Genomic DNA, 14,673 nt, shown 5'->3' with positions numbered 1-14,673 from the left:
GTCCAGGCAGGAGGGAATGGGAACACAGGAACGGACTGGAACACACAGGAACACAGAGGCAGGAACGTAGGGACACGGGAACAGGAACGCAGAAACACACTGGAGCACAAGAACAGGAACACAGGAACACGGGAACTCAGGAGCAGGAACACACAGGAACGTAGGAACAGGAACAACCAGGAACGCAGGAATACTCAGGGATAACGCAGGGGAGCTTTCTCTATGGCAAAGGCTAAAAGATCTGGCAGGGTGTCATGGGAGAGGCAGATCTAAATAGCCTCCTGGGAAATGGCCAGCGCCAATTAACGGTGCGCTGGCCCTTTAAATTTCCTGAAGCCGCCGCGCACACTCTAGGACAGTGGTGGCAAACCTATGGCACTGGTGCTAGAGGTGGCACCCGGAGCACACCTTCTGGGCACCCAGGCCATCACCTCAGAACAGAGTTTCCATACAGGACTCAAAACTACCTCCTGCAGTCCTTGGCCACACCGGATGTACTGTGATCAGTGCTATTTTAAAGCTACACATCCTTAGCTGCCTGGGACTACAGGAGGAGCAAGGAGGTGTAGACAAGGCTGCGTTATTATTGGAGCTCCTGCTCCTGCTACAATGATAGTCAGAATTTCTCCTCTTTCTCTTAATTGTATTGGTGTCCTCAGGTTGCCAATACAATTAAAAGCCGTTGCAAAACAGGTAGCAACATGTCCCTTCTTAAATTGCCATGTTGGCATTTTGCATTTAAATAAGTGGGTTTGGTTGTAGTTTGGGCACTCGGTTCCCTAAAAGGTTCGCCAACACTGCCCTAGGAGATAGGGACACGCTCATACGGACGGGAATCAGGTGCGGGGAGAGGTGAGCAGCGCGAGCGCCGCGCCTGCAAAGACAGAGAGGCACGGGTGTGCCCAAGACCCCCGATATGGGTAGCGGGAGCACCCGTGACCACCATGACAGGCCCCTTACAGCCTGTTATTTTATTGCCTTTTTGTCTTAGCAAAAAATACAAAACACTGGGGTAAGGGGGTATACCAAGATTGCCATTACATATGATATATTAGTGAGTATATAACTCCTGTACATACAAGTAATGTAACAACATGTGCTCAGTGTGGCACAATTGTTGCCATCAAAACAATAGACACTACAATAGCGCCCAGACAGACCCCATTATCAGTCATTGAGGTCTGCTAGGTAGTGAGTGCTGTTGCCTATTAAGTGAGGGGTCCACACTGCTAGAAAGGTTTTAGTAACTATGATAGCAGCAGAAACAGATGTATACTAAAACAGTATATAACACACATATATCCACATACGCTAATCTATATACATACTACACAGACATTACATGCACTAATCTATACATACATGCACATCCCATTCACTTACAGTTTACACACAAGTTTTAAGATTTATTATTATTATAATCTATTGGGGCTACAGGTCATTAATATGAGCTCTGAGCTGTGATTGGTTACTATAGGCAATAAGTTTAAAATGCTTATGTGTGAGGTAAGTTGGATAGACAGAAATAGGGGGAGGTAAACTGTTCCAGTTGCCCATAGAAACCAATCAGCGATCAGCCGTAATTTTACATACAGCTGTGCAAAAATGAAACTTTAGCTCTGATTGGTTGCCATGGGCAACTAGAACAGTTCTGCTCTATGACATTTCTAATAAATCTCCCCAAAGACAAAATGTCACAGTCAGATACAAAGATGGTCACTGAAAGAGAGGGTCAGAGACAGTCACTAAAAGAGACGAACAGAGACGGCCAGTGACAGTCGCTGAAAGAGATAGTCAGAGACGGTCACTGACAGACGTGGTCAGAGACAGTCACTGACAGAGTTATTTCCTATCACGGCCAGGGCCGTGATCGACAGCTGGTATATATATATATATATAAGTCACATCCCCTTCATCAAGACCCTGCTACACTGAAAAGTAATTATAGGAAATGTATTTACCAAACCTGAGCCAGATCAACGGGGGACATTAATCATAGTGGGTCTCTGGTTCGCCTGTTTTTGCGCCTGGTTTGCTCTTCTTTTTGGCTCCTGATCTATGATGGATCTAGTTCTGCCTTAGTAAATGCACTTTGGAATTGTCGCATGTCCCATTCATTTGCGCCTAAATTAGCGCAAATTGTTAGATCTCATTTGTGAGCAATAATGAAAGGAGACTTAGAAAAGATGACAGAACGTTCAGGGCTTCATCTCTGCACAAAAAAACTATTATTGTGATGTAACTGCAGGGACTAATCTTGCTAAAATTCTTGCTGAAATGAGTCTTTGCCTTTTTTATTGTAATTTACATGAAATGGAGTCTGATAATATTCTCAGATCTGTACAATAAGACAATAATCACTCAAAGAGATGATCCCATAGAAAGTGATGAAGTCGTTACTGAAGAAATTTTACATTTTAAAACTGCTCCGAAGTATTTTCCATGTTGCATAGAGGTTATTCTTCATTTGGGAACCTAAAATGTATGTTTTTAGTAATGAAAAGGGAAGCTTTTTGGAAGTGCACCTGCTCAGAGGAGGTGCATTTTCTGCGCCTATTTTGTGCCTTTTTAGGCACAAAATAGTGATAGATCCTGTGCAAACATCTGTATAGGACGCACTCACTGGGGCAGATTTACTTACCCGGCCCATTCGCGATCCAGCGGCGCGTTCTCTGCTCTGGATTCGGGTCCGGCCGGGATTTATGAAGGCAGTTCCTCCGCCGTCCACCAGGTGGCGCTGCTGCGCTGAAAATCATCTCAACGCGCCGGAATGCACCACCTCGGACCAGGTGAAGGTAAGCGCTCCCCAAGCGACACTTTTTCGGTTTTTAAATGCGGCGGTTTTTCCGAATACGTCGGGTCTTCGTTCGGCCACGCCCCCAGATTTCCGTCGCGCGCATGCCGGCGCCGATGCGCCACAATCCGATCGCGTGCGCCACAATCCCGGGGCAATTCAGGTACAATCGGCGCAAATCGGAAATATTCGGGTAACACATCGGGAAAACGCGATTCGGGCCCTTAGTAAATGACCCCCACTATGTCAGATAAGGCGCAGGGACTCAAAACCACTAAGTGCCGAACTTTGCCGTGCGCCTAATTAACGAGATGCGCCAGATTTTTGCGCTAAAAGACGCTCAAAACAGTCTAACAGACTATGATTAATGTCCCCCAACATATATGTTAGTATACAATGCTGGATTCCTATAAAGCTCTGCAGATATGATATAAGCTTGTAATTTTGCATAGTAAAAAAATCACCCACTGAGTTCCATGAATTATTGAATAAGCTAAGATCTCAGATCTATAAATATATAGTATATTGTAATTTTTATCACTGTGCTGTACAGCATGGTTTCCTAGTATCTGGTACTGCTAATGGAAATAAAACTGTTCTTTGTATGAATTTCCTTTTTAACTTCCTGGAGCCTCAAGCAAAGTTCTCATTACTTCCTGGAATATTTGGGGACATTTATCAAGGCTTGTGCGCCAGTTTTATGGCATACAAGCCCTGAAGTAACTGCAATTACTGACTCACCGCCAGTTATTGCACCGCCAGTTATTGGGGGGGGCAGCGAAGTCTGCGGTGGAATCCTATACAATTGTATGCCAGCACAGCTGCCCACATCGAATACCAGCGTAAGAGCACTGGCATAGTGAGTTGAATCCTGAACAAGCCCACAAATATATATTGTCCAAGATCCCAACTAAAGTTTACATTACAAAGTCCTCCAAATTTACATCTCTGCCGATAGGAAGCACAGGATAGGAGCTGGTCAGGGGTGGATTAAGACTGCCATGGACCCTGGGCTGTAGGAATACTATAGCCTCTACAAGCCTGAAATTCACTTCCTACATATGGTACTAGAATCAAGCTTCTTGGAGAATGGTGGATGTGTCCCTTCTGTCTGCTTTCTATCTGTGGTTTCAGGACCTTTGGAGGACCTTCAAAGGTCTGGAAATGGCTGTTGTGTACATGTGCATTGAGAGCAGGATGTACAAGGATTTCATGGGTGAAGGTCCTTCTGAGTATAACATTTGGTGAGTGGTTTGAGTAGCCATCGGCCCACTAGAAAGCTTTGGCCCCAGGCTGCCGCCCAAACCACCTATATTATAATTCACGGCCACAATCACTACAGTCGTGTGCACTGGCAGCAGGACTTAGGACTTTCTTTGATGTCCCGTGTTCTGCTGTCTTTAGGCAGATGAAGGGGTTCTGCAGTCATTACTGTTTTCAAATCTCCTCCATCATAATAAATCCCATATAACATGGTATATCTATAACATGGGTGATCCTATCCTATAAGTACTTATGCTTAATGGCACAAGAATGATGACGTGCGCCACAATCCCAGCGCACACAGTTATTAAATACCTGTGAAAGTTTTAGCCCTGAAAAAAGTGCACAGTCCGACAAAAGTGCGTGTGCGACCCTTAGTAAATGTGCCCCAATGTTTCTACAGAAAATCCCTTTAAAAAAATTGGCTGGTAATCATCATGCAATTCTCACTTTGGCATTATAATTGACTGCCACTTATACATAAAGGCTCATGCTCCTTTTTTTTTCGTCAGACATCTGATTTACATCCCAGATACAACAGACAGGATTACAGCAGAAGAAAACACGTCTATAAAAAACACCATCATTACTGACAACATATGATGTCATAGCTTATCTATTTACCTCTCAGTAGTCTGAAAAGCAATAATGTTTTAGCTATAACCCCTATACAAGCTGCTAAATGAACCATAGATACAAAATTTTCAGTTCTATAATAAATATATACTTTACACACATCTTACCTGTGATGAACGTCCCAATGCCATTAAATGTCTGCATATGGTGTATATGTGAAGGCTTCCTAAAAGAAAAAACAACAATAATTAGAACACATTTTATATAAAGGTCAACTGTGGGTCTTTCAAGCTGCGTTCACACATTGTGCTTACATTGTGTTTACAATGTGTTAACAAACGCAACATGGGAATGCAGCCTCAGTGTTCAGGACTGCCATGACAACTGAGCCATTAATTTATTCACATTGTTTTATATTGCCATTACCATTATAAATTAACCAGCAGAGATGTTCTTGCGGGAGGACAACTTGCATGATGAGTTGAAGAAAAGCCAATATTTTTAGGCATTTCTTCACCGATTCTGGATTCTGGAGACTGGCATCACTGGTCTTCACCAACTGGTACATGCAAATACATCTTCCTTGCAGGGCATGGAACTGAAATGCAGGTAAAGATTATGTGAATTATTCACAGAACATTTTCTTCATTTTGCAAAATGTATTTTCTTTTGTTCCAGAAATTCTTGTCGTTTTCACCTGAACCCAAAACAATCCAATCTTATAAGGTTCCATTCACTCCAGAATGTAATGTTTTATATGTAAAATGGGCAGTATTTATCCCCAATGTATACTAGATGGGTAGTCCTTTGCAGTAATATTATTGATATACATCCATTGGGGCAAACAGGGGCAGGTATGTTAAGCGCTGGTGCTCTGTGCACCAGCTCTTATTCTTGTACCCGTCCCTCAGGCTGTGCTGAATATATCAAGAGGTTGCAGCCTCTTAATATATCCGTTTAGTTGGGAGCACAGTACACAGTTCTACGGCCGGTCCTGCCTGACATATAATAGCACTACAGCCTGTCTGGATGTGGTGCAGGTCCATTTCACAGCCTTGCAACGCCCACATGGAGAAATACAAGCCATGACAGTCGCAATCGAAAAACATCAGTACTCTAGTGTACAAGTTGTGATAATTCCCATCCAATGTGTATTGGCTGTTTAAGTTTCTCTTTTTTATAAAAACCCTAAAAAATGCATTGGAGGAGTCTTTACTTTTTCACAGAGGAAGAATGAGGAGGAGAAATTACAAGGGTGAAAAAGTTTCAATGAATATGTATATTTCCGAATACCTAGACACAATTAAGACAAAACTGTTTGACCACCGTGAAAATGAACATACCATCCGGCCAGCTTTTTCATCATCTGTTCCATTTGGAAAAAATGTAGATTGGAATTGTTCCACATTTGAAATATCATCAATATCCAGTGAACAAAACAGTTCCAGGTACCTCCCATAGCACTGGAAGAGCGCCAGCTTGTATTCCTGCAAATGAGTTGTTAGAGAAGGTTACTCAATAACCCTATATTTCACTCTATGAAGAATATGTTGCATGACTTTAAGACTGGGTTCACATCACGTTCTTTGTATACACTAAGCGTATATATTTCGGGAAAGCAAATGACGTATACATTGACAAATATTGGCAGACGGAAGTATAGTAGTTCCCTCCATCTGGCCACTAAATGTTCTGTCCGTGACAAAATGCAGAATGAAAAGAGGTAGAAAGCTAGACCTTTCCGCCCTGCAGCCTCCGCCTGAGTGACGTATGCGCTCAGCGGCAGCAATGGACGACAATGGAGTGTGAATGCAGCGTATGGCATCCCATCTCACAGCCTCCCCGAGTGCATGCGAGGAACACCTCGTTCATCAGCAGCAGCCAATCGTTGGCTACTGCCGATATAAACTCCTCCCCTACGCATTCAGGGGTAGGGGGGTGTCCCCAGGCGACATTTCCCACAATATAGACATACGTCTGTGCCATACCTTGTGAGGACAGGTCGGAATCCTCCTGGCGTGTCCTTACAAGGTTTGGCTATTACGTGGTGTGAACCAAGCCTAACCTGTAGATCAAAGGAGATATGCACAAACTAGCAAAAGAATAATATAACATTTGAAGATGAGTTCAATATAACTGAACAGAATTTTACTTTGTGTCCTCCTTCAATATCTACTGGCGACACAAAATGTTGGCCCAAAGTTGACAGGTAATTATACACTTTGCCAGATAACACCCTTCAGCTTTCATCGTATTAAGTCTTATAATTCAGTTTTGTAACCTATTTACTTGTAGTATGGTATGTTATCTGTAAACTGTACGCGATGGAATGTTCATTGTTGGTACAATGCACACAATTTACAATACTGGCAATATTTGGCTAATACACCTTGCAAGACACCTGTCCCTTAAACCTCAGGAATAGATAACCTAATGGTAGATGTTTATACTCAGCTCTCCTGTTCAATAACCAATAACGTTCTTTATTCATCATTTAGAAGTGCAGGACTGCATATATATGAAGATTTATAACCTATGCAAATAACCTATGTAAATAACCTATGCAGATAACCTGAGCAGCTCATGGCTCCGCTGTGACGTCACCAGCTCTCTCTATGCTATTCTCGCGCTATGCATGATCATAGCAGAATGTAGACAATGCTATAATTGGGCATATGATGTCACGGTCTCTCTCAGCATTGTGTGGGCATGCCAATCGGTCCGGGTGCATAAAATATTTATCGGTGGAGCCATGAGGTGCTCAAGTTATTTGCATAGGTTATTTAAATACATTATTTGCATAGGTTATAAAGCTTTATATCCATGCAGTCAATGATGAAAAAAGAATGTTATTGGAGATGGGAGCAGGGAAGTGAGTATGAACATCTACCATCAGGTTTTCTGATGGTAGAAGTCCTTTAAAGTTGCCTCAAATGTTAACCTGTAATCTAAGGGGCATTATATTTCCACACAAGGTATCCTTTAAAATAGCTGGAATTAATCTTTAGGATAGGTTTGCACAATGCATATCAATCGCCTGCTTCAGTTTTCATCCGGATTTTAATAAAGTTTATTACTGAACTCAAATATTCACATGAAAAACCCATTAATTCAACATGTGGATTGTGTAAAGCTACTCTATAGAACATCAGACTGAGAACCCCCTAATGGGGCAAACCAAGAGTAGGGATGCTTTCGAATTCCAGGACACATTATAAGCTTATTTCAACCAAACAAATGTCCTCTCCTAGACACATTAAGGAAACACTCTATACCAGTGGTGGCGAACCTATGGCACGGGTGCCAGAGGTGGCACTCGGAGCCATTTCTGTGAGCACTCAGACCATCACCCCAGGACAGAGCTCACTAAATAGGACCAAATCCACCAAGTCCCAGGCAACTTAAGAGATGCCGCTCTCAGCACTATTTTAAAGCAACACTTCATTGGCTGTTAGGAACTGTGGGAAAAGTGACAAGTGGTGACAGAACTGCAATATCTCTGGAGGTCCTCCTGCTGGACCAACCATTTTTCCTCTACAGAAAGACCCTGGAGAGAAGCTACAACAAGAGTCTGAATTTGCTCTCCTTCTTTCAACTATATTGGTTGCCTCCTGGGGCCGATATGATTGAAAGATGTAGAAAGACAGGTAGCAATAAGTTACTGCTTAAAATGCCATGTTGGCACTTCACGGGAAAATAAATGGATTTTGGTTGTAGTTTGGGTACTCTGTCTCCAAAAGGTTCGCCATCACTGCTCTATACCATGTTAATCCCTAGACTGCACCTATCAATATACACCAACAGATGGCTGGAGAGTGCTATTAGATAAATAACTTTATTTCTGTATAAAAACAAAGCAAATCTGAAGCAAACATCCAGATTTAAATCGTGAGATTTCTAGAACTGCCACTATTCATTAGAGAAAAATGAAGGGAGGTATATAGTGAAAAGCAAGGAAAAAAGATTAAAAATATGCAAAGGGCACCAGGTGTCTTCCACTATTCAAATAAGAAATAATAAATGATAAGAGATATAGGTACTAAGCTATGCTGACAAGTTTCTAATCAACAATCTCTAACAATATACTGCTATTTATAACTATTTATTGTATAAACATTATTAGGGGGTTATAATTTGAGAACTTTCTTTCATGGGCAACCCCCCAAAATCTACAATACCATCTGCCTATGTCCTTTATACATGGACTTTGTGGGTTAATTTTGCATTTTGCCACTACAGGCGGTCCCCTACTTAAGAACACTCGGCTTACATACAACCCCTAGTTACAAACGGACCTCTGGATATTGGTAATTTATTGTACTTTAGTCCTAGGCTACAATAATCAGCTATAACAGTTATCACAGGTGTCTGTAATGAAGGTTTATTATTAATCCTGATTCTTATGACAACACAACATTTTTAAAATCCAATTGTCACAGAGACCAAAAAAGTTCTGGCTGGGATTACAATGATAAAATATACAGTTCCAATTTACATACAAATTCAACTTAAGAACAAATTAATACTTATTATTATAATGTAGATGAAATAAAGAGCACCCATTATGCAATTTGCAATAAAGCTATGGAGGAGAGACATTAAATGTAACAGAAACCCATCACTTCCACTCCACATTTCACTTTGCCCATAAAAGTCTTACTTCCTTGTCATCACCAAGGAATGTGCTATCTCCCAACAGTATGAATGGAGTGAATCACCGACATGATTCCACAATATGTCAAGGATAGCACATTGCAGGATGATTCATGCTGTGATCACAGCCTGTTAGACTGAAAGATGCATGAGTTTTTTATGTTATGATATATCAGTGAAAACATTCACAGCAAAACAGCTGAGACAAAATGCTACTAAATAGTTCTGTTCTGTACATAACCTTGACTTACTCTCATCTGAACAAGGCCATCGCCAACTTTAAGAAGCTTTTCTTGGTAATACCATGCTGGCAGTCGGGGTTTATACTTGACCCATATATGAAACAAAGTACCAGATCTAAAGAAACAACAGAAATATGTGAATCGACAGAAAATATTCCAGTACAGAGCTAGGAGGAAGGCTTATTTAATCTGACAAATAAACTACATGGAAATTACACAGCGCATGCTATACAGACAACTTATATCAGGAGTAATCTACATGAAGGAGAGGGACTTAATAACAAGAATAGAGGATGCTGGTAATTTCATCAATAAGAGGAGGCTGCTGGATATTTCATGAATGGGGGAGGCTTTGAGACATTTCATTAATAAGGGCGAGGCAGCTGGACATTTTGTTAATAATGCCGATGCAGCTGGACATTTCGTGAATCAGGGGAGGCTGCTGGACATTTCATGAATAGCGAGAGGCTTCTGGATATATTTTATTAATAAGTGGAGGCTGCTGGACATTTCATGAATGGGGGGAGGCTGCTGGATATTTAATTATTAAGGGGACGGCTGCTGGACATTTCATGAATGAGGGGAGTCTGCTGGACATTTCATGAATGAGGGGAGTCTGCTGGACGTTTCATGAATGAGGGGAGGCTGCTGCTGGACATTTCATTAATAAGGGAAGGGCAGCTGGACATTTTGTTAATAATGGGTGCTGCTGGACATTTCATGAGTGGTGGTAGGCTGCTGGACATTACATGAATGAGGGGGGGCTGCAGGATATATTACTATTAAGTGGGAGGCTGATGGGAATTTCATAAATGGAGGGAGGCTGCTGGATATTTCATGAATGGGGGAGGCTGCTAGATATTTTGTGAATGAGGGGGGTTTCTAGATGTTTAATTTATGCTTGACTGGTGTTAGTGCCGGGTCCGGGCAACGGCACTTGCAGGACTCAATCTCCTGCATCCTTCTTCTGACACGCCGATGTAAAAAGTGGTGCGTAAGAAGAAGTACCCTTCCTGAAACAGGAAGCTTCATTGTTTATTTCCAAAAATGTGTCCCTGGTCATGTGACATCACACAAGTTCATTATAACACACACCTCTGATTACTCTTTGTGATACTATCAACCCGTGTAACATCACATGACCAGGGAAAGCTTCCTGTTAAGTGACAACAACCAGAGATCTAGAATACTGTGAGGAATTGATACAGAAAGTAGATTGGAAAATAGTATAACTTTTCATTACACAAACAAAATCAATTACTTGGAAGTTGAAAGTAGACAACCCCTTTTAATTTGAGTTCTGTGACAAAATATGGGAATTAAACAATGCCAGTGCATTCCCACAAAAAGCAAAGGCAGTTTTGAGGAGATTTGCCTAATTGCATTATGTTAGCTTTGCAATTACATAAATGCGATGTTAACGCAATGCTAATTTAACATGTTTACATTGTGTTTATGTAAATGCTAAGCTAATGCAATGCAATTAGACAACTCTCTTCAAAACTGCCCTAGCATTGCATTCAAAACACAATGTAAATGCCAGGTAAGAACGTACTCTAACGCTTCCTGTTAAGTGACAGCTAGAAAAATCTAGAAAACTGAGGAGTTGATATATAATATATACAGGAAATTGTATAATTTTTATTATGCAAACAATATACAGTATTATGTACAGTAAGGTAGTTTTTGTTAGGTATAGAAAAAATATAATGAGCCTGCTAAAATAATGAGCCGTCTAAATGATGGAACACACCCCTTATGCACATGAACGTTGTTTACTTAGGGTGTCCACATGTTCAGTGTTTCACAAGCAGTTTTTACTGAATAGACTGTAAGCTCTTGTGAGCAGGGCTCTCAGTCCTATTGTTTCATACGACTGTTGTTACACTGTAATGTCTTTTTTATTTGTATATGTTTCCCGGAATCTGTAAAGCTGTACGGAATTTGATGGCGCTATATAAATAAAGATTATTATTATTATTCGAAGCCCAACAAGGTGTGTATTATAATGGGTGAGAACATATAATTAAAAGGTGTTGCTCCTCCTTTATTTTCAGTCCATCAAAAACTGCATCTAAAAAACAGAAGGTGTGGACACACACTCAGGTGATATGGCCGTGGTTTTTGTGACTGTTTTACGGCTCCTGGATTTCTTTGGGGTCAGGTCAGACTCTATTCTTGCCCATTTTTGCGATTTTGCTCTCCCACAGAAGTTTAAGGCCCCTTCCACACTTGCGTTTTTGCGCGTTTTCACGCGCGTTTTCTGCGCATGCTTTTGACGTGCAGAACTTGCATTGCACTCTGACCCATTGTAACCAATGGGCCTTTTCAGACTTGCATTTTTTTTCACGCACACACGTTTAAATCTCGACATGCTCTACTTTTGCAAGTCACGCGCGTGAAAAACGCACCATACAAGTCTATGGAGACGCATCAAAAACGCATTGCACTTGCAGTGCACTTGCAAGTGTCTCAGAGTGCAATGCGTTTTTCACGCATCAATTGCCATAGAAAAGATAGAGCTCAGTCCTGAGTCCATTCCATGCACATTTTCTGCGCGTCAAAAACGGATTGAAATTGCATCAAAAACACGCGTGAAAAACTGAGACACTGAACAAACTCTGACTGAAAACTGATTGCACTCTGATGCAAAATGTGCGTTTTTCACTGACCAAACTCTGATCGCACCCTGATCAAACTCTGACACGATCTGCAACGCAAGTGTGGAAGGGGCCTAAGCGGCAGTGAAAAATACAAATTAAACACAGTGGGGCCATTTATCAAACTTTTTAGTTCTTTTTGTTTCTTATTTGCCACTTTTTTGCGCATTTGCGTTCAAATTTGAAACTTTTACATTTGTTCTGCAAAGTTTAGTGACAGGTTTTTACACCATTGCGCCTGAATCATCTTAAAAATCAAAATGTGGATTTCTCAAAAAATTGAAGATTGTGGCAAAATTTTGGTAAAAAGTCTCAATTTTTAGTGCATATAAACTTCAGCCCAGTGCAGGTGTAGGCAATAGTTTAGAAGGGGTCATGTAAACATTTGTCCTACATGAATCAAGTAAGCCAAAAGCTTTATAAAAAATTTATAAAAAATACAGATGAGTCTATAAAACTTTTCATGGTGGTTGTGCTCATTTGTAACTTTTTTTCCGTCTAAAACTGTCTCCCTTTAAAGTTTGCCAATGTCTTGTTTCCTGCAGTGTTCCCTGAGTTATCACCTGAATCCAGATGTGAAAGTTTTGACTTTTTTAAAAAGTCGCACACTGCAGCGCAAATCTTAGCTTTGAACTGATTGCGACGTTTGTTTTAATAAGTTGCAAATTCACTAAAGACCATCTATACGGCAGCTGTAAGATAGCTGCACAAATGGCAGATAGCACACAGCCGCCATAGAAGTGCATTGAGCACGGCACTGTACGTTCTGCACCCACATGTAACCTGTTATTGCTGGAAAAAAGATAGCGGATGCTCTATCTTTAACCATACATATGGCCCTGCGGCGGCTCCTATGTAGAGGGTAGGAATGAGGAGCCGTCACCCCTTCCCTTCTCCAGCCACCCGTAGGCTACACTGGCCCAGGCGAAGCATACATTTGTGTGTATGGTGCCTTTAGTTTCTTTGTGGCCCATTTGACATCAGTGGGTAAGTACTGCTCACATCATCAATGTCAATAGAATTTAGCTGCCCGGGGCTCAAAGATGTGCAGGAGGAGGACCTGCTCCATAACTAGTGGCATGGGCAGTAGGCTCGCCCGCAGGGCGGTGCAAGGACCAGCAGTGGGCATAAGCCAATAGAAAGTAATGGGGCCCTGATGGTGACTGCTCCTATACACACATATATATATGCAGGGTCACAGCTTTATTCCCCCCAGATGTTACCCCCTCCTGTGGTCCTGCTCCCATACACAAATATATAGGCATGGTCACAGATGTTACCCCCTTCTTCGGGGATGCTCCTATACACACACATATATATATAGGCAGGTTCACAGCTTTATTCCCCCCAGATGTTACCCCCTCCTCCTGTGGTCCTGCTCCTATACACATATATATAGGTAGGGTCCCAGCTTTATGCCCTCAGATGTTACCCCCTCCTGTGGGGCTGTTCCTATACACATATAAATATAGGCAGGGTCACAGATGTTACCCCCTCCTGTGGTCCTGCTCCTGGGCTTCCCCGCGGGGAGCTCGCTGCACTTTTCTCATGAAGCCAAGAAACTCCTTGATCTCATTCTGGAAGGAGACTAGAACCGGGTTCCTGCTGTCTATGTCCCCGTAGAAGGCGGCCGGCAGCGGCTCCATGCTGTGTGTGTATCAGCACCTACACGAGGAGACACCACGAGCTTCTGCTGTGGAAACCGTCTCCCCAGCAACGATGCCTGCGTGTCCCCGCCCCCTGCCCTAGACATCACATGTCCCTGAGTGCTGGGGACTGACTGTACAGAGACGTCAGCCGGGGGCGGGTGTTTGTTCCAGCTATTGTCCTCTGCTATCAGCTATTAGCTGCTTGTTGTGATCTGTGGAATCATTTGCTTACAAATCAGCACTCTGGGATTCCATAACCAGTTCTGACACTTTACTCTGTAGAACAGCACCAAAACCAAACCTGACAGAATACAAGTTTTACAAGTTTTAGAGCAAAACTGTTTTAGTTGCGCAGAGCTCTGATTTTATAACCTGCTGTAGGAAAATGAAAGCTGAGCTCTAATTAGCTGCAATGAGCAACTAGAACAGTTTGAAAATCCCTCCCCAGGCACTTGTACCCTCACTCTGCCTGCTGTAATATCACACAGAGGGGGGAAAGTGCTTCTGCACAGTGTAACAGCCTATGAAGCTGCAGCATGGAGGTGCTCTGGTAACGCTCCCCAGGACCCTTCTGTCTCATTAGCATAATTTTGATTTTAGAAGGAAGGAGACCATGGATAACAAATATAAGATTACCACAGTCATGGTGCCCAGATCTATGAGTAATTGTCCCTGGTTTATCATGCTTGAGGCTGATGGTAGATTTATTTTAAAACCTCTAGAGAATCTGCCTCTCAAGTATATCTCCATTTTGGGAGATTAAAATTATCCCTAATTTTTTCAGTAGGCATGCCCAAGATCCTGCTGCAGTTTGGGGCCTAATAGTATAAAATGAG

The 14,673-nt window shown here is 42.1% G+C and overlaps 1 protein-coding gene across 3 annotated transcripts in view; it reads right to left on the bottom strand.

Annotated features, from left to right (window-relative positions):
* CFAP54 (cilia and flagella associated protein 54) overlaps nucleotides 1-13,914 on the bottom strand; it is a 218,521-nt gene extending 204,607 nt beyond the window's left edge. For all 3 annotated transcript variants that reach the window (XM_072146463.1, XM_072146461.1, XM_072146462.1), the window contains exons 1-5: nucleotides 13,680-13,914; nucleotides 9,538-9,643; nucleotides 5,977-6,120; nucleotides 5,060-5,231; nucleotides 4,801-4,859 (exon numbers count right to left, since the gene is read on the bottom strand). In XM_072146463.1, coding sequence (XP_072002564.1) covers nucleotides 4,801-4,859; nucleotides 5,060-5,231; nucleotides 5,977-6,120; nucleotides 9,538-9,643; nucleotides 13,680-13,834 — 636 coding nt within the window. In that variant the 5' untranslated portion in view covers nucleotides 13,835-13,914. The remainder of the gene's footprint in view (nucleotides 1-4,800; nucleotides 4,860-5,059; nucleotides 5,232-5,976; nucleotides 6,121-9,537; nucleotides 9,644-13,679) is intronic.
* Between the last annotated feature and the right edge of the window lie 759 nt (nucleotides 13,915-14,673).

This window comes from Engystomops pustulosus, chromosome 4 (assembly GCF_040894005.1).
Source record: "Engystomops pustulosus chromosome 4, aEngPut4.maternal, whole genome shotgun sequence".
NCBI classification, from domain to species: Eukaryota; Metazoa; Chordata; class Amphibia; order Anura; family Leptodactylidae; genus Engystomops; species Engystomops pustulosus.
Note: the sequence above shows the minus strand (reverse complement) of the source record. Positions and strands in the feature narration are given on the sequence as shown.